The 23,920-nt window shown below is 39.3% G+C and overlaps 1 protein-coding gene across 2 annotated transcripts in view; it reads right to left on the bottom strand.

Annotated features, from left to right (window-relative positions):
- The window catches only part of TRIML2 (tripartite motif family like 2), a 66,102-nt gene that overhangs the window by 5,407 nt on the left and 36,775 nt on the right, over positions 1-23,920 (bottom strand). For both annotated transcript variants that reach the window (XM_070598298.1, XM_008527435.2), the window contains 8 exons: positions 18,903-19,046; positions 10,200-10,315; positions 5,620-6,000; positions 4,998-5,081; positions 2,860-3,054; positions 1,561-1,701; positions 455-477; positions 187-287 (listed from right to left, as the gene is read on the bottom strand). In XM_070598298.1, coding sequence (XP_070454399.1) covers positions 187-287; positions 455-477; positions 1,561-1,701; positions 2,860-3,054; positions 4,998-5,081; positions 5,620-5,808 — 733 coding nt within the window. In that variant the 5' untranslated portion in view covers positions 5,809-6,000; positions 10,200-10,315; positions 18,903-19,046. The remainder of the gene's footprint in view (positions 1-186; positions 288-454; positions 478-1,560; positions 1,702-2,859; positions 3,055-4,997; positions 5,082-5,619; positions 6,001-10,199; positions 10,316-18,902; positions 19,047-23,920) is intronic.

The raw sequence follows: 23,920 nt of genomic DNA, 5'->3' as shown, positions 1-23,920 counted from the left end.
CTAGCCTTTCAACATCAGATTATGCAATTATCTTTTTGATAGATATCTAATGTGTGTAGCACAATACACTCTCCAGTCTTTTTAAATGCTCAAGCCATCTAGCATTTCCTTTTATAGGATGGTCACTTGATTCTCAAGTCCTACAAAAATAAAGTGCCCTGCCATCATGGATGTGTGTCAACTTACTTTGGAACACTTTGAGCATTTCGCTCATTCCTGTTATTTGGCACGAACTCAGGTCTGCAGTTTGGGCGGGCTGTAGACACTGAAGCAGCAGCGACTCACCCCTGTTAGAGAAAGGACACCGTCAGTCATCTGCGCGGACGGACCCCAGGTCCCTCCATCCAGAGGATGGATCTCATTACACGACCTCCTGTCCCTACCCCAACAAGCCCTGGGTGCTCACACAGCAGACTCTGCGCCTGACCCCAAAGTTTCCAAAACAAAAACTTACCTTTCCAAAGAATATCTTGCATTCTATGGGGGAAAATAAAGAGATAAGGTTACCCCTGGGTATGTGAGCTAATCTTTTGTGAACTGTGCTCACGAAAATATCTTCTCTTAGAATAATGAAACGATTTCCATGTAATTTCTTCAGCCTTGTGGTGTTAATTCTCAGATGGCAAGGTTTAATACCGAATAGGAAAAGTCAGTAAAACGCTTGAGGTCATTGCTATATTCCCAAGGGAAATATTTTCTGCACCTCGCCTTGGCCATCTTATTCAGAACACTCTTCATTCAAATTCTGCTCATCTGTTTGCTTTCTCTACTGGTGGTGGCAAAAGGCTAAGCAGACGCAGGGGCCTGCTGGGCTGCGGAGGGCAGGGAGCCAGCTCAGGAACCGAGTATAACTGGGTGACACCTACCTGGAACCAGGCTTGGCTCTAGAACAGAACCTAAGGGTTTGTGTGTAGGGGCTTCTCAAATAAAAGCACTCACATTGCAAATATGAGCCTGGCAGAGGCAAATGGATAGAGTCTTGAAAAGATCAGAATTTACTTATCGAAAAAGCAATGCATGTTACTGTATAAAATTTAAAATACACAATACTACATAAATAAGGCTCCCATTTGTTTCCCGAAGGTACTGCAGATTACAATGTCTGTGTTCATCTTCCCAGAGGCCGTCTGAATATTAATAAGCAAATACGTCTACACATATGTATACATATTCTCCAAAAAACGAAAAGTGGCTCTGCACGTTTTCTTCACTTAAGAAATCTTGAAAATAACCTTTTAATCCCTATAGAGCTGCTTCATTCTTTTTTATGGTTGCAGAACATTCTATTGCATGGATGTATAATAATTTGACTAAGCAATTATTTACCCTATTAAGGGATAGCTCAGTTCAAACTTACTATTGATAATTTTAAGGTGAGCATTCATATCATGAAGGAGATGTACACGTACTATGATTTTATGATGTCATAATGCTTTTGGTGACTGAGAAATAGCTATGTAGCCTTTCCACATGATTGAAGATCACTGGATATTGTTTTGGAAGTGACCCCTGATGAGTACTGTCCACTTCTCATTTCTCAAATACTGCAATAAGTCTTACCTGGAGCAGTGCTGAGTTGGATTCCCCACACTTCTTCTCTAACTCTACAGGGATCTGTTGGAGACTGCAGATCTGTTCAGAGAGCCTGGTCTCGCTCTCCTTCAGTTTATTCAGATTCTCTCTCCCCAGATCGTTCAGTCTCTGCAGAAGCATCTCCTTATTACTATTCAACTACTAGCAATTTCTCTTCTTTGCCAATTCAACTATTTCTTTAAAAACGCCCTTTACTGCCAGCCACCCCAGAAACAGACAATTAGGAAGGCCAGGATATCCCCCTGTGTCAAGCAGGACACCTCAGTAGAAACTTGATTCTTTGACACTTAACACAGTTATGCTGATGTGGATGGTAGGAATGCAGTCCACTTACTCAGTTAACAACCTGGACCAACAACAGATCACATTGTTTTTGCTGGGCAGCTTTTTTCAGAAAGTTTCCTAATTCCTTTGTTAAATTAAAATTGATTTATTATAATTTATTTAAAAATTAAATTCAGTCAATAGGGATGAAATAGCTAATCAAGCCACTGATACCAGTTTCCTTTACATCCTCACAAAGATGCTCCACCTAGGCACATAAGCACATGTTCATGTTATTTATTTCCTTAACACAAATGACATCCTATTATACTATTGCTGATCTGACAACTTGCTTTCTTCTTAATAAATAATATGCTCTTGGAGAACATTCCTTATTTGTACCATAGATCCATGTTATCTTTTCTAAATGCTGAAGAGAATTCCACTGTACGTACATAATACAATATATTTCATGAGTCCCATTTCAATGGGTATAGGTTGCATCTAGTCACTTGCTATCAATAAATATTATAGTAATAATGATACCTAACACTTATCAAGTGTGTAATATGTACAAATACTATTTAAGGAGCTTTATATAGATTTCTCACTCAATCATCACAACATTGTGAACTAGGGGCCATTGTTATCCTCATATTACAGCTAAGGAAACTGAGTCAGAGGTTAAGCAATATGTCCAAGGCCACCTAGAGGCTAGTAAATAGCAGATACTCAGATATGAACCTCATCAATCTGGCTTCAAAGATTACCTCTAAGCCATGGCTCTACACTCAAACGATTTCACAGCATTCCCTTATCCATGCATCTTTTTATATGCATATAAGTATATTTACAAGATCAATTCTCAGAAATAGAGTTGCTAGGTGAATATATACATTCTTTTTAATCATACGTGGTTGTCTTATTCTAGAACTGACAATGTTCAGCTCTTCTTTCTCTCATTTCCCAAATATTGTGAGGATGCCATTTTGAATATCTCACCTGCAGCGTTTCCTGGAACTTCTCCTTTAGCTCTGCAGCAAACTCAGTCAGTTGATTCAGACTAGGTTCTCTCAAGTTCAGGTTGAATACATACCCATGAAGGCCCCGGAAGTTCACCTCTTTCTCTTCAATCATCAACCGGAACATAAGCCTATATTCAGACTCAATCATCTCTTTAAAATTCTGCTCCTCTTCCTTCATCATAGAAATAGATGATAGACTTCAGATTAAATATCACAGATTGACCATAAATATTTCTCTTTCCATCTCTAACTCCCATATAAAAACAAAAACATATAAAGTACAGGAGAAGAAATAAAAGGCATCAATATAAATGGAATTTCGGAGTCGAGATCAGCCAAGACATCAACACAAATTTAGAACATGAAAACACAGGAATGTTGATTGACTTAACCGAGGAATCTACAACCTCAGTGACCAAAAAGGAGACCAGGAGAATTGGAAGGTAATGCCAATGGCATTTGCTGATGCTTTGAACAGGGTGTGTGAAAAAAGAGGAATCAGTGGGTGACTAAGGTTTTTAGAATAAATAACTAGAAGAATGGATTTGCCAAAACCTAGACAGGCAAACTGTGGAAGGGATAGATTCCAGAGGTGGGGAGTGCATGAGGAGCTTAGTTTTGAATATGCTAATTTTGTTTAGTCAATGGAGACATCCAAGAAGAGATGCCAAGTAGGACGTTGGACATGAAAGCGTATCATTTGGAAGTCTGAGCTGGAGACATACTCTAGGAGTAGTCAGCTTAGTGATGCTATTTAATCTCATGAGACTTGATGGATTCAACATTTATCAAGAACCTGACATTTACCACCTCTACCACTACCTACTAGTTCACCATCACTTGTCTCTGATTACTGCAACAGTCTTTCAGACCTCCACCTCTACTCTCACCCTCCTATGGTCTGTTCTCCCTTCAGCAGTGAGAGTGTTTCTCTGAAAATGGAATTTAGGTGATGTCACTCTGTTCAAAACTTTCCAGTGGTTTCTTTATTTAATTTAAAGTCGACAGCCCTAGATGATTTGGCCCCTTTATCTCCCGATACCATCTTCTAGTCTCCACTTCCTTTATACAGCCACAAGCAAGTACACATCAGTCTGAAGACCTTTGTACCTGCCCTTCCCTCTACCTAGAACATTCTTGCCAAGACTGCATGGCTCAATTCCTCACCTCCTTGGATCTTCTTAAATGCTACTTTCTGAATGACGAGGTCCTGATCATTCTGTTTAAAAGTGTACCTCATCACTCTTTCCTGCTCTTGAAAAAATTTTTTATAGCACTTAACATGTAATATACTATACATTTTATTTATTTTGTTTATCTCCACTAGAATGTCAATTGCACAAAGACAGAACTGGTTTTTCCCACTGCTAAATCCCCGGTACCCAGCATTGTTCCTGGCACAGAGTGGGACCCCAACATTTGTTGAATATATGGTTCTTTGGGCTGAAAAAAAAAACAATGATCAGTTTAAAAATTTTTGAACAAGCAGGAAATTCTCCTCCTCTACCAGCCTCAACTGGACGTTCATTTTCTTTAAAAACTGGAAGAGAGACGACTCAGAATTTGGGCTATCTATCACAGAATAGAGTTATATACGAAGAGAGGGCTTGAAATCAGAAGTGAAACGTGTACATAAACGAGGGCGAGCCCTCAATTTGGATGGTAATCCTTAAACTGCCCTTTAAATGGTTTCAGGATTTATATGGCCACCAAAAATACATGAAATGTTCATTCTCTTAGGGCATCATTATAAACTGTGATCATGTTTATGATTTTTGCCAATAAGGTTGCAAATACCATCTCACTGACAAATTTAATACAGTTAATTTGTATTTCTCTTAGCATGAGCAAAGTTCAGGATCTTCTTCAAAAGATAGCTGCATTTTCCATTCTGTGAACTCATTTTTTTGATCATTTTTCTACTGAGTTTCTAGTCTTTTGCTTATTGACTTTTAAGAGCTCTTTACACCTTAAGAAATCAACACTCTTCCCTCTTATGGATTTCAAATATTTTTTCCTGCTTTGTCATTTGTCTTTGTTTATATTATTTGTTATCCAACATTATAAGTAACTTCCCCCCTAAGAATCAAGATAAGCACTGATCTGAATCATCACCATTCTTTCTTGCTCATCAGCCAACATGCTTTTAACTACTTCAAGTTTCTCCTTCAACGTGTTTGATATCTTCTGGAATAACATCTGTGAAGAAATATAGCACAGAATTCCAGGTAAAGTACTTGCTTTAGAACAGTTGGATTCCTAACGTTAGACAATTATGGGGCCAGCAGCCCTGACAATATGTCTTCTTAGCCTTGAAGTTGAAGGTCTATATAGAATACTTGCTAATATTCTTTTTTTTTTTTTTTTTTGAGGAAGATTAGCCCTGAGCTAACTGCTGCCAATCCTCCTCTTTTTGCTGAGGAAGACTGGCCCTGAGCTAACATCCTGCCCATCTTCCTCTACTCTACATGTGGGATGCCTTCCACAGCATGGCTTGCCAAGTGGGGCCAGGTCTGCAGCCGGATCTGAACCAGCGAAGGGAGGGGTGGAGGTGGTGCTAAGCAGAAGGTGCACAATTAACCTCTGGGCCAGCAGGCCGGCCCCTAATACTCTTTGATAAACATCAACTAAGGGAATGGTCAGGAGGATCAGAATATCTGCCCCCAAATAAATAAGTTAATAAATAAGAAGAGGCAGCCAGAGCGCCAGAGGGCTCTGGCATCTGCATGAAGCTTACCTTGTAATTCTCTGCGGCCTCTTGCACTCCATACACCACGTGATGCCTATGCTCCTGGGACTGGAAGCACTTGCCACAAAGTATGATTTGGTCGTCATCACAGAACAGCAGCAGCGGTTCCAGGTGTTTCTCACAGTAGGCATCTTCTGGGATCTTTTGCTGTAACTGGGGGCTGAGCCTTTTGGACATGGCAGCAGGAGTCCCTGGTTGAAGATGGGCTCTTGCTGATGTGGAATAATACTACTTCCCTGTACTCTGAACAAGAGAAGAGCGGCAGCGTTCTGGGGCCGACGCACTCGTCAAGCTCAGGGTCTACGGTCAAGCAGGAGAGGGGGTCAGCGCATCCCGGACTCCTCCAATCCAGCAAACCTCTGGCAGCCGCTAGCTCGGGGAAGGAGACACAAGAAGTTATACCAATGTTCTAAGACTAGAGGGGTTCTCGAGTTTTCTGAGAATTTTGAGCTATTGACTAGAACTTAGTCACAAGTGAGGCACTGCGCCCCACTTCCCTGTAAGTCACTAAAAAAAGAAAAAAGAAGAAAGGAAAAGATGATCAAGATGATCAACAGAAGGCACAGTGTATTAATAAGCATTGGAGGAACTTCCGGGACTAGAGTGACGAAAGCCTGGTGTTAGACGTTCTGGGCGCAAATTTAAGGAACCACTCACTTTCCCGGTGCGTGCATGAGCCAGAAAGTGAGGGCCTCTTTTGAGTGCCACCTTAAATAAGAGGTGCTTGGGTGCCAAATTTAAGGAAGTGCTCACGTCCAGGCTCCTTAGGTGCGCATGCGCTTAAGGGTGAGGCACCACAAATTTCACACCCAGGGTTCAAGGCCTGCCTCGCCAGAGAACTGGTCCTTAAAGGATATTGGTTAAAAAAATAAAAATGATTCCCCCGAAAAATAAAAAGTTTGCAAAAACACGAAAGGGAAATTGCATCTTCTCTGGATTTTCTTTTAAGGAAACAGAACAAGGGACCTATTATCCCCTGCATCCTCATTTCCAGACAATTCTGATTAACTTTGAGCAACAATTCTACTTTTTCTCTAGAAACATTTTAAATATATTCTTAAAATGTATTACCTACTGAATTTGGGAAACGCTTCCCCAGTAAAGAATTACCTTAGTTGACTTAGTTTCCTCGTCTAAGCCTATCTCCAGCCATTGTTGGGTGAGCCAAAACACCAAGTATTCATTTCTCAAATCCTCTATTGTGTGTGCGTTTGTCCCCAATCCACTTCCTTAACCGGCTCTTTTGACAGTTATCTCTTGAAAGGAACTGACCTGACAGATCTCAGAACTCCCAAACTTTCATTTCTGGATTCAGTAGCATCCTCCACCTCTCATGCGCTCACTCCCACCCAAACTTTCTTGACCGTTAACTAGACCTCCTGTCCTTTCATTCCTTCTTTTTTAACTTTTAAGATACGAAAAACATTTTTATAACTCTGAAGTTGACTAATCGTATATATGATGATTTTTGTTATTTGGTTAGGGTACGCATTAAAGCAGCAGTTTTCCAAGCGGCATTCTCGAGACCTGATTTGCTTTTTTCAGTGTTGACGTTTGCGCTGACCGTAGATAAAACTGCTGGCTCGTACCATTAATCAAGAAAATAGCATCAAACGGTACTATAGTCATTTATCGTATTTTTTAATCTTTACATACTTGCATACTCCCAGTTAAAAAAAAGTTTCATTTTACTTAAGAATAGTATTTCTTGATGAAGTAAAATATTAAATCTCAACCCTTGAGTGCAGGGTTTATTTAATATTCTGGGTGACAAAATGGAAAGTGTGCATAAAGCATTTATGTTGTGTATGGAAATATAATGGTTGTTTCAAGAAAAGCATTTTCTATGATTTTTGGAGTTGCAAAACATACTAGCCACTTTTTTCACAGAACATTTTTTAGCTGAAAGAACAAGTGAGACAAACCCCAGTCATTCAGATATAGCGACTTGGAAGACATTTTCTCAAACGCTACTAAAGTGACCTTGTCATTTCAAGGAAACCAACTAAGTATTAGTTGCCAATGATAAAATTTAAGCTTTGAAGCAAAAATTAGCGTTTTGGAAAATGTGCATCCACTATTTTAAGTTTGACAGCTTCCCAATATTTAGTCTTTCTCATGAAATTGGTGTTGATCGTAACAAATGTAATTTTTTACTATTGTATAATGAAATCTGTCAACATTTGGAAAATCTGCAAACTCAGTGAACTGATATTTTCCAGATGACCAATGCATGTTACAAAATTATACAAGGGTAAAGTGGATGCAAAGTATAAGATAGACTAATAGATTTTAATGTAACAGAGGACAAAATGTTCATTGATAAGATTACAGAAAAACACACACGCACAATTATCTGAAAAAGCTATTCGAATGCGCTTTCTTTTTTCCAACTAATTATTTGTGTGAGGACAGAGCTTCTTCATATATATGAACTAACATAAATTGCGATAAATGGAATATAGGAAAGGATAGAAAATAATCATCTTCTGATAAACCAGAAATTAAAGAGATTTGCAAAACTATCAAACTATGCTTTGCCAATAATTGTTCAGAAAACTTTCTTCATCAAAATGTTGTTTATTTTTAATAAACTAATATTTTTTAAAAACTCAGTTTTAATTTCTAATAGAGTAACAATACATATAACACACAAACAAAAGCTTATTGGGGTCGTCCGTCAATAATATGAGTGCAAAGGAATCCTGAGACCAAAGTTTATAGAACCATGGTTTTAGAAAGCATATTCCCTAGAAATGGGATTGCTAGTAAACACAGCTATAATTTTGCGTACATTTTGCCTGATTCCCAACCACAGGAGTTGTACAATTTTGCATTCAAAGCAACATATGAGAAAGATATCAAACTTTTTGCCTGCTTGATAGATGAGAAATGGTATTGTTATATATTTTCAGCTTGCATTTACTTTATTATGAATAAAGCTATTATTTGCATATGTTTGAGTCATTTTTGTTCCTTTTTCTGTGAACCCTGTGTTTAAAGCCTTTTACCTGTTTTCTTCTGCCAGGTTTTTGGTCTTTTTCCTTAATTTTAAGACACATTTATACATTGAAAAGATTATCCCCTTGTTATTATACAAATTGCAAATATTTCCTATTTGTCATTTGGCTTTGAATTTGCTCCAATTCTTTTTTACTGAGTGGGTCCTTGAACTCCCTTGTAGGTACCTTCTTTTGTCTTGGCCTGCCTGAACATCTCCTGGACTACTCTACTGAAAACAACTAATGAGTCACAAAAATATTGTTAAGTTTCCAAATTCAGTGGCCACTCCTGGCTTTATCTGTCTTGAGCTTTCAGCAGCAGTTAACATAGTTGACCTCGACCCCGTCTCTGGAATGTTTTGTTCTCTTTGCTATCAAGATCTTATAGCTGATATCCCTCCTACTTTACTGGCCTATTTTGCATCATCCTTTTCTGGCTTCCCATCCTCTAGAACCTCGAGTTTTGAGGGGCTTCAAGGGTCAGTTCTAGTCCCTTATTCTACTTCTCCTTCTCTCCCTAGGTAATCACATTTATTTCCAAAAGTTTAAGTAAGAACTCTTCAATTCACTCTTCTGCCTAGACACAGCACTTCCAACTTATTTGCAATTAAATGTCTAATAAGCACTCCAAGTTAACATATCTAAAGCACTGTTCTGGATTTCAACTAATACCTTTTTTCCTAAAAGTCACTTTAAAATTCCTTCATTTAGAACTATAGTTTAAACCACCGTCATTTCATTGTCTCAACTAGTTTGTATTCAGCCCCGCGCCCCTCTCATTTCCAACTCTTCTCAGCTCAAGAACCAGAATACTATTTATGACCTAAATCAGGTTTCTAAAAGCTTTCCATTGCATCTAGGAGAAAATCCAAATGGCTAACCAAGTTCTAGATAGTCTGGCCTTCTGCCTACGTGTAATCTCATCTATAACTTTCCCCGACCATTGTCAGGTCCAGTTACAACGAATTCCTCTGCGCCCTTTTTGCTTCCTCAGCTGCCAATGCTTTTCTCTTACACTTTTGCCATTCTAGCTCCTTTCTTTTCTTCAATTCTCAGCTCAAAGGTCACTTCCTCAGAGAGGCCTATTAATCAGCCAATTGGAAATACCCACCATTCATATCATTTTATTTTCTTTGTATCTAACTACTTTTATGTATGAACAAGTTACCTGTTAGCCACTCTTCATCCACAAGAAACTAAGTTCCTTAGATTCCCCATGTCTAAATTTGATGCTAGATGCTCAATAAGTATTTTTTTTTAATTTTAAATAAAAACAGCACAAAGGAGAAATCAGAGGACAGAGAGAATAGAGGTTAAATATTTTTACAAAAACCATGGCAATGGAAAGTTAGAAAGTCATTTGTTTCCCCAGTATGTTGTCTATGTGCTAAATTCATGCCTACCCTTGTTTTTCCTCATTGTATTTTTCCTTTGTCCTGGCTTTCTCCCTTATTCTTCTATACATTGCATATCTATATATTTTTAAACTTCCATAAACACTAAGATCAAATTTAGGTATTTAAAGAAAACCGTGATGAAGGAAATAATCTTCAGAGAAAAGCTCACCTTTCTTTGTAATCCTAAATATTTCCTTTAGGGAACACAGCCAGAACTGAAGACTGCAAGGCTTTTATCTGTTCAGCGGCTCCCTCTGTCCTTCCTCTCATCATCAGGTAGGAAGCCTGTAAAGTTTCAAATCATATCTATATAGTAAACATAGGGCAGTGGCTATCAAACTGCAGTGAACACTAAAATCATCTGAGATCACTGGACTTCGGAGCCCCACCCCCAGAGTCTCTGAGTCCATAGATCTAGGGTGGAGTCTTAATCTGCATTTTAATGAGCTCCTAGAAAATGCTGAATAGCCAGTTACCTTGGTCAGGAATTTCAATCTCTTTGGATGGATGAAGGTTTTGTTCTTTGTTATGTGTCCAAGGTCTTATATAGTAGCTCCTACTACATAGTAGGCCCTTAATAAGTTTTTTTTTAATGAACTTCATTTATATATTAACAATTTCACAGAAAGAAATCCTACAAGCCATTCCCCTAGAATCTCATTGTGTTTCTTAAACGATTAAATAGTTTCACTAGAGAACAATGCCTGATTGTTAGTTTCCAGAATGTTTGCTGAAGGAAGGGATCATCACATTATCTTTAGATAGAAAATCAAGCATGGGAATAACTGCCTGACTGAGGAATGTGTCACAGGTGGGCGGTGAGGGGATAATCCCAGATAGTTCAGAGTTGACCCCAGTGAAGAGGAAATCTGCCCAGCTTCTCCAGTTTTGATAGTTATGTCTCTGGAAGATTTCCATGGCATCAATCAATTCCCAGCTAACCAAACTGCAGTGATTTTTCTTCCTTTCTGTTTTTCGCTTTTTTTTTTTTTTTTTACTGTGGATAGACCAAGGAGAATCCTTCTATTTGCTATCTGATCTTCCAAAACTTGGTGTCTCCCCATGGAATCTTAAATACATCCTTTCCTTTTATCTCAAACAAACTCTCCCACACCCACGCCCCACTCCATCGTCTTACTCTCCCCTTTCCTTCATAGACCATAGTCATTCCTGTGTGTCCCTCCTTTCCTCAGCCGTACCAGCTTCCTTTTCCACTCAGTTTTTTTCTACCCAGTCCTCCTTTCTCTCTTCTAACCCTTGATGCAGTCAACTTCTAGGAAGATTTTATCAATTATTTGCTCATTTATTCTTACCATCCCGAGCTTTCATAATTCATGATTTCATTTTGACAGGAGATCTTCATAATCTTTGAATCAAAGAGTGAAACATCAAACAAAATTCTCATATTTTACATCTCTTAAAGCCCATCTTAGATTTTTAAGGAAATAGTAAATTGTTAATTCTGGAAGGCAAAATGTTTTAACTTAAAATAATTCTAGAAATTGCACTATATGATGTGCTAAGCTTTTTTTATATCTGTATATATTTCCCACAATCCTTTGAGGTAGTAGTATCAGAATACATTTTACAGCTGATAAAGCTGACAATTTAGAGGTTAAGGAGTTAACTCAGACACTCAATATAGAGAATTACAGATCTGGGATCTGAATCACAGCCAAATTTCATGATACTTCTTTACTTCTATTAAATGTTAACTAAATATTTTGCCAGTTTATAAGAGAAAATTTCTCAAGCTTGCATTACAATTTGTCATGAGGTACTTTTACAGGCCTATAGTCACAACATGAGAGGGAGCACAGATCATTTTAAATTGTTAGATTTTTACATAGGAAAGCTCTTGATTAAAAAATTCCTGAAGAAATGTGTTTCTCCCCCCCTACTGTCAAGAACAAAATTATCAATGTGTCACAGCGTATTTCATGAACTTTAACAGTCCTATCGCATTTGTCAGCCATATGTCTCCTCACCATGGTAGCACACGCTCAGCTTCCACGTGGGATGAATGTAGCTGGTCCAAACGAGGTCATATCTGTTACTTCCGGACCCTTCTGCTGCAGTAGACCACCACCTCATCTCATTTCAGAAAGGAGTAGAGAGCCCTTGTGGCTTGCGATCAGCTTCATTGTTACTATTCTCCAGGAAGGTCCAGCTTCTCCGTGGCTTCCTGTCTCCAAGGCTGTTCTATTAGAGTAGGGGCTTAGCTTTCACTGGATTATGTCTCACGACTCTAAGAGGTCTGGAAGTCTGTATGTTTAACTGTGGGGCCGGTCTGGTGGCATAGTGGTTAAGTTCATGTGCTCTGCTTCAGTGACCTGGGTTTGCAGGTTTAGATCCTGGGTGCAGACCTAGCACAGCTCGTCAAGCCATGCTGTGGTGGCATCCCACATAGAATAGAGGAAAATTAGCACAGATGTTAGCTCAGAACCAATTTTCCTCACCCAGAGACACAAAATATATACATACATATATATATATATATATATATATATATATATATATATGTTCAACTCTGTCCTTACTTAAAGCATAAATATTTAAGAATTAAACATTTAAACATTATGGCTGCTTTCAGTGACAGTACAGCTGCCCTTCTGTTGTCATTGTTGTAGATCAATGCTTATCTAAATCCAACATATCAGGGTTTTTTTTGGTTTTTTGGTTTTTTACTTTTTCTCAAGGGAGATAATTCTCCTAGGTAAGAATCCCAACAGAAACTTAAGAGGTCACCTTTACCCCACCTATTCCAACACAGGGACAAGCCCTATCTGTTTTAGCAACAGAATATCCTCGGCAAAACAAATGGACTGACTTTAGTTGGGATCAGTTGTGACCCTGAGCAAATGAAGTTTGGATTTTGGCCAAAGGTCACACATTGAGAAGAGCATCATGTCAAACTGATAAAGTTAAACTAAAGTGGGTTCTGGTTCCAGTTCTGCCACGTAACTGCCATGACCCTCAGCAAGCCACTGAATACTGAGCATCATCTGTGAAATAAGAACTAGAGGGGCTGGCCCGGAGGCACAGCGGTTAACTGTGCACATTCCACTTCGCAGGCCAGGGGTTTGCTGGTTCGGATTCCGGGTGTAGACATGGCACCTCTTGGCAAGCCACGCTGTGGTAGGCGTCCCACATACAAAGTAGAGGAAGATGGGCATGGATGTTAGCTCAGGGCCAGTCTTCCTCAGTAAAAAGAGGAGGGTTGGCAGCAGATGTTAGCTCAGGGCTAATCTTCCTCAAAAAAAAAAAAAAAACAGCTATAGCCATCTTTTGTGCATGTGTGAGCATTACATGAAAGGCTATATAAAACACACATAGGAGCAAGATGGTAACAAGAAGAAATTTCTCTAAATGAGTATCCTTTCCTTCCTTTGCTCATCCACAGGCAGGCTTTTGGCCAGAGTCAAGAGCACCGCCTTCCTAAATAAGGGAGTGGGCAACCAGGCTGGTGGTAGAGGTGGTACAGATGAGTTACAGGGTAATGAGAAATAAAGAACATTTTTATGCCCCTTTGATTTCTCTTGTTTAATAATATACATATTAGTGGTAACTAATTGATACTGAGACACATATTCAACTTTTGTTAACAGGATGTTTATCATAAAACTTGAAGATCATTGATCTCTATATATTATCATATATGTCCTTACTTAGGAAAGAGAAATTTTTTCAATAATAAATCCACATTATCAAGATATTAAAACCTTCTTGCTGCTATCACTGGAGGATACGCGTCTTTATGTAAAAGAAGGAATCAGAAAACCTGTTTCCTCTCTTAAAGTCATCTGATAATTAGGACATCTTTTAGGACCTGGAGGTACACTTGTTAAGAGACTGGTACCAAATGCTATAAGGGATTGCCCAGACTATTAGCTTTGAGATGAAAGCAGCTTTATAAATAGACTTGACTAGAGCCTGGTTTCAATATAGCATAATAGCAGGAGCTCTGACAGCTAAATTAGGTCAAATATTCTATAGGACAGAAGCTACACATCAGAGAAACAAGAAATAGGAGTCTGGGTCCCAGAATTCACTGTGCCTACCAGATATTAGATGAGTAAAATAAGTTTCTATCCTATTTAACCTGTCGTTATTATTATTTTTTTTACTGTTACTCATAGCTAAAGCTAATTTTGATACATTGCTTGTCCTAAAATCAGGGTCTGGAAGACCCAATGTGACCAGCTGAATGTGGGATTTACAATGATTTTTTTTTTGAAGGGGGATTGTGCTGGGAGGCTAGAGGTGAAGCTATGGAGGGAGCAATGTTAGCCAAGGAAAAATGGTGGAGAAGAACTCAGATATCTCTGCTTCCTAGACTATTTAGATTTAAGGACAAAAAATGACTATAATATCTATAAGCTGCAAACCAAAGGAATTCTCAAAACTGGCAGTTCCTGGAAAGAGAGAGTAGGAAGAAACCAATATTTATATCCAAGCTCTATGTGCCAGGAACATTTCATTTAATTTTAGTCCTGCATGGATAAGCCTTGGTCTTCTTTATTATCTGCTCCAAGTTAGGAGAAGTCATAAAGTGATAGAACCACAGAGAATCCAGGCCTATATTCTTAGTAAGACAGCTCCATTTCACATGGCTGAGCCTCACCTGAAAATCTTCTCCTCCATTCTAACCATCTTTGTGGCATCGTCAAGCCTTTCAAATAACCTTGAGAAAGTTAATCTTGGAGTGATGCCAGTGAATAAAGACAGAGTTACTCTGGGCAATGCCAAGAAAAGATTTTTCCTTATTCCCTTCCCTCATTGGACTCCCTCAGTAAGTAAGCTCTGCCCCAAAGGAGGAAGATATTGAATGACACTATGGTAGACAGAATTCTGAGAAGGCCCCTAAGATTCCTACTCGCTCCTCCATACCTTCTCCCAGTGTTTTAGTCAGACACTAGTCTGGGTGCCAAAGTGAAGGGATTTTGCAGATGTAATTAATCAGCTGACCTTGAGAGGAAGCTTACCCTAAATAGGTCTGACCTAATTAACTGAGCCCTTAAAGAGGGCTGCGTCCTTGGTGGGGAGAAAGATTCTCTGTGAGAGATTGGAGGCTTGGGAGATGGATGGGGGACATGTGCCATGGATCTGGGAGTGGCCTCTAGGAGCTAAAAGCAACCCTTACCTGACAATAAGAAAATGGGGACCTCAGTCCTACAACCTCAAGGAACGGAATTCTGCTCATAATGTAAATGAGCTTGGAAGGCCCTGAACTCCAGATGAGAGCACATCCTAGCCAAGATTTTAATTTCAGCCCCGTAAAAGCCTGATTTCATCTTTAAAATGATTGGTTTCAAGGGAAAGCTACCATCAAGTACAGAACACACACATCCTTTGCTTCCTTCTTATCTAAACGTGCTTTGTCTCATTCTTTCAAAACTCTTGAAGTATTGTTGTTTCCCATGGCTCCATCCTGGACCTTCCTATGTAACATACGAATTTGGGGCAGCGGATGCCTCAACGGCACTTAGACTATTTGGAAGTTTTGTATTTATAAAAGCAAACTCAAATATATGTCTCCTTTAGACTTTAGTCTTGCTATATAATTCTAGCAAACTTTACCCCAAAGGCCTTATGTTTGATCGCATTTATAAAGCTAAACCCTTGCATGTAGTCAGGCTTTAGTTATCAGTTTAATATAGCCAGTTTCCTTGAATACTTTAATTGTTTGACTTAAAAAAGAAAACTCCCTAAGCATGGAAATTCTTGTAAGTGATAAATTAAGCTTATAAAAATAGTGAACCTGAAGTTCTTAAATATCGCAATAATTTGTATATATTTGGATCTCTTAGAATCACAAATCTAAATCAGTGACTCAGTTGTATGTTTTAAAGTAGAATCACGTAGCTGTTACTATAAAACAGTTTCTCCCAAACAATACAAATGATACTGCATAGATTTTACATGTTCAATACAAAAATATTAAGAGTCTGGTTACATTTCTTTCTTTGGTTAAGAAGTGCTGATGCACTAGGAAAAAGTTCGCTTCTTGGGTAAGTGCGGGTTACGTTTGGCTGGAAACTTCAGTTGGGTGTGAGCGCTGAGGCTTCGGATATGCGGGGTGTTTCCTGAGCACCCACTGAGGAAACTGACCTCACACCCTGATTCTGATCAATCCCTCCCTATATGATTTCTTTGGTGGTTCCTTTGCAGCCTACTTAAAGTGGCATAATGACTAGGATACTCACCTGGGTCTTGTCAGAGCCTCTGATAGGACTCTGAACTTTATTCACTACATTAGTGACCCCATCGTGTAGTGACCCCACTTCTATCTTGCTATTCCTGAAACTTAAGACTTTATCTCCCTCTCAACAACATACACACTTCACTGGATGGATTTTTGCAGGACTTTTTTCCTTGACTCTTAATATTATTTTATGTCTTCTTCATCTAAATCTAACTTGATCCTGATGGAAAGCTGCGTTTCTTTTCTCTATATAGACATTTCTGCTCTGTGATGCGTTTTCCTAAAAAGACACCTCACACGCTGCCAAATTATGCACTAATAGTGCTTCTATAAGTATTGCAGCAGAATGCTCAATCCTTACACAACTTGAACCAGACGCTTATAAAAATATTAACAGCCCTTAAAAAAAAACATACATAGAGTCAACGACATGAATTCTTAACAAAAAACAAATATGTTAAACTATTGAAACAGCTCTTTCAAAAATTGAAAGTTATTTGATAGAGGTATAGAGGAGGGTTGAGGCTGTGGAGTTAGGGTGGCAAGGGCAGAATGCACATGAGAGGGGGCCAGACTGGTGGTGCAGCAGTTAAGTTCGCATGTTCCACTTTGGCAGCCTGGGGTTTGCCGGTTCGGATTCTGGGTGTAGACCTGCACACAGCTTTTCAAGCCATGCTGTGGCAGGCATCCCACATATAAAATAGAAGAAGATGGGCATGGATGTTAGCTCAGGGCCAGTCTTCCTCAGCAAAAAGAGGAGGATTGGTGGCAGAGGTTAGCTCAGGGCTAATCTTCCTCAAAAAAAAAAAAAAAATGCACATGGAAACAAAATAGTCATGTGCATAATGGTGTTTCTGTCAACAATGGACAGCATATATGGCTGTGGTCCCATAAGATTAGCACCATATGGCTTAGTGTGTAGTGGGCTATACCATCTAGGTTTGTGTAAGAATATACTATGATGTTTGCACAATGAGAAAATTATCTAACAATGATTTTCTCAAAAGGTACCCCATTGTTAAGCGATGCATGACCGTAAGCATCTCTAAGACAGTATCTGGTTAAAATGAGCCAGCCTTGGACAGCCATCCTGGCAGTAGAGAAGTTACCACGTGGATGGCTTGCTGCATTTGGCTGTGTTCATGTACTTCACCTTCAACTGCTCTTATTGGAGCAAAACTATAACGTGCTGGGAAAAAGTCATGTTTGAAGCAGTGTGATTTTCTCATCACAACTCCCTCATTTTGCATTATGGAACACGATCTTACTAGCCCCACAGTCAGTTTCTAATCTCAATTCCCAAGGATGTTTGATATCTAATTGACCTTTGAACTTCAGTTGCTTTCTATGGTCATTCCAACCCAAACTTCTCATTCTACGTATTCTCCCCGAGCAATTCTCTGTTCTCTGTACCTTCTCAGTTACCTTCATGCTACATGTTTATCTCTAGTTTAGGTCTTTCCGCTGATCTTCACTCATAGGTATGTATACACTGATTACTGGAAATCTCTATTCAGAGATCATGCAGTCACCTTAGACTCAAAAAATCCAAAATGAAGTTTATTTGAGCCTCACATATACATACACACACCCCATTTTCTCCCCACATCCAAGGCAACCATATCCACTCAGTTGTATCAGTATTATCAATGACTATCTTCTCCACATTTCTGCAGTTAACCATCAAGTCTTCACTATTGCTATAGTCTGAATGATTGTATCCCCCAAGGTTCAGATGTTGAAATCTTAATCCCCCAATGCGATGGTATTTATTAGGAGGTGGGGCCTTTGGGAGGTGATTAGGTCATGAGGGTAGAGGCCTCATGAATGAGATCAGTGCTTTTATCAGAGATCCCACAGAGCTCCCTAGTCCCTTCTACTGTGTGAAGACACAGCAAGAACCAGGAAGAGGGCCCCCCCTAGAATACGACCATGCTGGTACCCTGATCTTGGACTTCCAGCCTCCAGAACTGTGAGCAGTAAATGTTTGTTTATAAGCTGCCCAGTCTGGTATTTTGCTATAGCAGCCCAAACAAACTAAGACAGCTAGTCTCCCTTATACATCCTTAGTAAGTTCACTTCTCTCCATCCCCACTGCTGGTACCCTATCCAGCTTTGAGCTGAGCACTACAACCAACTATCAAGATCTGTGACCCTTTTGACTATTTTGAACCCAACCTGTAGCCAGTCATGAAAAATTGATCATGCCAGCCTCTTGTTTAACACTTTAGTGGATTTGAATTGAAGTAAAATTTCTTTAGGTTTACAAGGTCCTGCCTAGCTTCTCTAAAGTAGCTTTAGTTTACTGATAAAGAGTTTGAATTACTCCTACTTCCAGACCTTTGTACCTAATTGTGCCTTCTGAACCTTCCCTGTGCCCCAAACCCTATTAGAGTTGAAGAAGTACTTTTTGGGCCGAATCTTTTAAGTATTTCTTAGAAACTGTATCTGAGTTTGGTTTCTTTATGTATACACACTATAGTCAAGGCATCATAGTTCTAGCCCATGATTGTTCAATTACTTTTCTGGCTCTGTCATGTGGCTAGTTTTCTTGAAGTAGGAACTTATTTTCCAGCATTTAATGCAGTTCAGGTCCTCATATTTGAGCAAACTGGTATTTGTATGCTGTGGTAAAGGTGGAGTTACAACCTATGACCGTGGACTCACCGAAGACTCCTCCTTGATCGTGTGGCCATCCTTTGGCTGAATCCCAGGTATACTTATGTGTTTATTTCTCTCTTCCAAGGGAGGTTGCTCTCTTGTGAGACCCTAATGCCTTGCATACAAAATTCAGGATCTCTGAACCCTGTTCTGAAAAGGAAAGATCACTATTAACTCCTCTTGGAAGTTGCTATGCTAGATCTATAAAGACAGAAGTTACATGAAACTTACACATAACTTACAAAGTGAAAATTAATTACTCCCAGTAAAAACGAGGCCTTTGGGGCTCCCAAGTCTTCATAATTGACAAGTCAGGGATAGAAAAAAAATGATTTAAATATGTATCACTTTGAAGACCCTAGGCATTAAAAAAGGAAAGAATGAGAATGAACTCTTGGAATTTTGAAAGAGAAGACAATCTTATCTTACTTTGGAGATTCCTTCTGCCTTCTCAATGGTAAACACTGTGAGACTTATGTTCCCAGGACAGAAAACAGATCTCACAGAGGCGCATCTGATCTATTGCACAGAATCTCTTCAGTTTTTCTTGTTGTATCTCACATATAGCTAGTCTTTAAGTCCATCACGTGAGGACTTTGCTATCTCAGCCATCATCACCAGTTGCAAGTTACACCTTGGGTCTCTCACCTTGCAAATATCTTTGCATATAAGGCAGGGGCTGCAACTGGGGCTTTCCTTCCAATCTCTTAAGAGGCATTCATAGCAAGACTTGTGTCAACACTTGATTCCAAAGTGTTTGGTTAAATAGTGTAAACAGACAGAACAAATCAGCTTTTCCCTGAAATCTGGTAGATCTGAGGCAGCCATTGTCCTCTTCAGGGAGGCCAAGAAGGATTAAGAAGAAAAAAAATTCACTCATTCCAACCTGATCTTTTGCAAGATCAGAAGTTTGTCTTTGGCATCAGCTCATGATTACATTCTTTCATCTTCTCAGTCACTCAATGCTGTCGTTTTAATTACCATTTTTACCCCATTGAGAGGTTGTCTAGGACTCTAAGTCCTCTCCCCTAGACCTCTCTAAGAATGTTTTTCTCCATCCACATTCATGCTGGGAACTCCTGTTTCTAAGAAAGGGAGGGAGAGCGATGGTTTTGCTAAGAGGCAGGGTGAAAGCATGACCAAGAGACCAGCCTGCAGCTTCTCTGGGACCTAGTCTTTGTGGGGTAGTTTTATTCATTAAAATTGTGGGTCTCAAACTTCATTGCATGTTAGAATCATCTAGAGAGCTATAATAATGTGAGCCTAAACCTGTGGCTTCCAAACTTTAGAACGCATCAGATCCCCTGGAGGGCTTGTTAAAGCAGTTTGCTGCCCCCACCCCACCAGAGTTTCTGATTCAGTAGTTGTGGGGCTGAGCCCAAGAGTTTACAATTCCAATAAATCATAGGTGGTGTTGAGAACCACCGACTGGCCAAGTACTCTGTTCCAATTAGCACTACACAAATTCAATCAGAACCTCTGGAGGTTGGTCACAGGCTTCAGGTTTTGAACTTCTCAGCAGATTAATATATGGGATGAAGTTTGAGAACTACAACTCAGAGACCTGAAGGGTTTAAAGGAAGCATGGTGGGGCATCTAGAAGGCAACAAATGTGAAACCCTAGTGTCCTAGCCCAGCCTGTGACCACAGAATATAGTTTGTATTCCCAGTTGCTTTGCCAGCAAAGATGTCAATCTTTTGGGGGTGCTCTTCTCCAATATTCCTAAGAGTCTTTCTTTAGCTCCCCTTAGATTCAGTCATGATCACAATATTGCCTAGCCCCTCATGTCCCAGCTCCTTAAAGGCTTTTAGCTCTTAGTTCTTATACTTGCAATGTTTTCTCCAAGGACATTTACACAGTATCTGGTTATTGCAATGAATTCCTACAATTCATGAATTCCCAGCTAGGGCTAGACCCCCATTCTTTAGGATTCTCTCTGACTATCTTGGCACCCTAGCTCAACAGATTTTATTAGGTCTTTGCACCTCAGTAACCAAGAAAGGGCTAGAAGGGTGAAGAAGGAGTCAATTTGTTTCTCAAGAGGTTCCACTGGTTCTTTAAAAAAAAGCTGCGTCATAAACTTACCTTAGAAGCACTCTTCTGACCTCAACATCTGTGGTTGCAAACAATAGATACACATGTGAGGAGCGCCACCTAGCAGGATCTGGTACTAATTACCACTGGAGAGTTGGAGGAGGAGGAGACGCAGCCCTACCCCACTTCGGTTGACCTCACTGGATCCCTGCACAACCAGCAAATATGTTGTTGGTCACAGCTGTAAACTCCTTGAGTTGAATGTTTGTGGCTCATTCAGTCCCATGAAAATGGCAGAACGGCTCTGCGGATAATAGCATGGCCTCTGAAGTTAGGCCATCTGTGTGAGTCTAAGGCAAGTTTCATGACTAGAGTTTGTTTTCTCATCTGCAAATGGGGTTGGAACTACTGTTTCCCTCGTGGGACTATTGGGAGAATTAAATAAGTAAATATCTAGAAGTGTCAAGAAGGGTGCTTGGCACAGAGCCAGAGCTCTCTCTTTGTACTAGCTAGTCTCATGTTTTATTCCCTAGAGGTACTGTTTTATGGTGAGAGTCTTATGACTAAATGTTAAGATTTCCTTGAGAAAAGCAAAAAGTGGACTTTCCCATTAAAAAGATGGGGGACAACATGTGTACACATAAGCACTTGTTTCCTTACCTACATTGTCCTACTCTAACGTGGGATGATAGCATGTTTTTCTAGTCCACTGGGTATAGTGCACCGCCTAGAATGTGAAGATGGTTAAGAATTCCTGCAGAACTAAGTGATAGGCATCTCATAAAGGGCATCATATGATAGAGGCAAGATACAAAACAAGTGGCCTTTGCACTCTTAAGGTTTTAAAAAAAATCTAGCATCATCCTTTACGGACATTACATCCTATTCTCATGGTAACTCAAATTATTTCTCCGTAATAATCTCAAATCCCATACTCTCCCATACTTAAAAAGGGAGAAAGAAGGTAGACTGGAACTCCTTTTTCTTAAGAGTCTGTCCTAAATTTAGATAATGCCTTTTTATGCTCATATGTCAGTATTCGTCTGAAATGCTTTTAAAGAATTTTCTGCTCAGCCTTCCCAATTCATACAGATTCCTTTGGCTGCTCTTTTTATCTCCTTAAGAGACAAAGTACATAAAGCATCCAGCATGAAGTCTAGAACAAGTACATTTTCAACACTTAACTTTTCTTAAAGCAAAGGGATGAACAAAGATGGGTTTATTCTCCAGAAAAGTGAACAAAACACCTCACCTTAAAGTCTCACGTAAGATGCCTAAGTTGTCAAAGTTCGGAAAGGCAACCCTCAACCTTTGCCAACCCTGGCAACGTGGCAGGAGTGGCTGGGTCACAACTTTTAACTGAGTCTATTAAGTGACACCACCCGTACACCTTTCCCCAATGCTCTGGCCTCTAGGTTTTGCTGTAGGACCAAAGTGCTACCTATAGAGAATAATCAAGATGAATACTTCCAAGCTGAATTGGGTCTTTTAATATTTCTGAGATAAAAAGAATGTTACAATCTAGATCTTTTGTTGTTGTAATATTTGAACCACCGTCAGATCATGTATTTTATTCTTCAAATATTTCTAAAGTTTTCCCACTTCTAAATAGTAGCCATTCCTTCATTTGAAAGGTACTAAGCCTCAATGGTCCAGATGAAATACCACTTCTCTCAAGAAGTTCTCCCTGATTGAAGTTCTAGCAAGAATGATATATTCCCTCCACTAAAATGCTAAACAGTTAATAAATTTAAATTCTACCACTCTTAAGGCACACATCTTTTAATGCTTTGTAGTTTTTCTCTTTTTTTTTCTTCTTCTTCTTTTTTTTCTTTTGGTGAGGAAGATTGGTCCTGAGCAAAGATCTGTACCAATCATCCTCTATTTTGTATGTGGGACACTGCCACAGCATGGCTTGATAAGCAGTATGTAGGTCTGTGCCCAGGATCCGAACCCACAAACCATGGGCTGCTGAAGTGGAGCATGCAAATTTACCCACTATGTCACTAGGTCAACCCCTGTAGCTTTTCTTTTTTTGCAAAAATATCTTCTGCTCCCAAAGAAGAAAAATAATGCTCAGTCATAATTATATTGCTTTCAGCACTGAGCCCTTTGTTCTATGTATGTTAGAGACTCAATACCTGTTAGTTAAATAAATAAAAATTGCGTCACCAATCACAAAACCATTAAAAAGAATTTTACTCTGTCACAGCTGAAACCAATCATCTGGGATGATTTTGCCCCTCAACCTGAAGAAAATTATTTCATTAATTGGTTTACTGCAAGTCACACCCCACATTCTTTACTCCTACCTCATTCTCCAATATTTCTTTACTGGAAAAGTGCTGAAAACACATTAAATGTTTAAAAAAAACTCTGCTTTCATACAAAAATTTATATAATAAAGAAGTAAAAGGGGTTTCTTCCAATGCTCCAATCCCACCACATCCAACTTTGCTAGTTTCGCGTGTTATCTTTTCATACTTTCTTTTTCTTTTCTTTTTTGAAAATTTATTTTATTGTGGTAAGAACAATGACATGAAATCTACCCTCTTAACAAAAATTTAAGTTTACAATACAGTATTGTTAACTCTAGGCACAATGTTGTCCAGGAGATTTCTAGAACTTATTTATCTTGCATAATTGAGACTTTATGTCACTTCATTAGCAACTCCCCATTTCCTCCTCTTCCCAGCCTCTGGCAGCCACTGTTTTACTTTCTGATTCTATGAGTTTGATTATTTTAGGTACCTCATATAAATGGAACATACAGTCTTTGCCCTTCTGTAATTGGCTTATTTCACTTAGCATAATGTCCTCAAGCTCCATTCATGTTTTCTCACGTGGCAGGATTTCCATCTTTTTTAAAGGCTGAATAATATTCCATTTTGTGTATAGACCACATTTTATCTGTTCATCCATCAGTGGACAATGGGTTGTCTCTACATCTTACCTATTGTGATAGCACTGCAATAAACATCGGAATGCT

This window comes from Equus przewalskii, chromosome 28 (genome assembly GCF_037783145.1).
Source record: "Equus przewalskii isolate Varuska chromosome 28, EquPr2, whole genome shotgun sequence".
NCBI lineage: Eukaryota > Metazoa > Chordata > Mammalia > Perissodactyla > Equidae > Equus > Equus przewalskii.
Note: the sequence above shows the minus strand (reverse complement) of the source record. Positions and strands in the feature narration are given on the sequence as shown.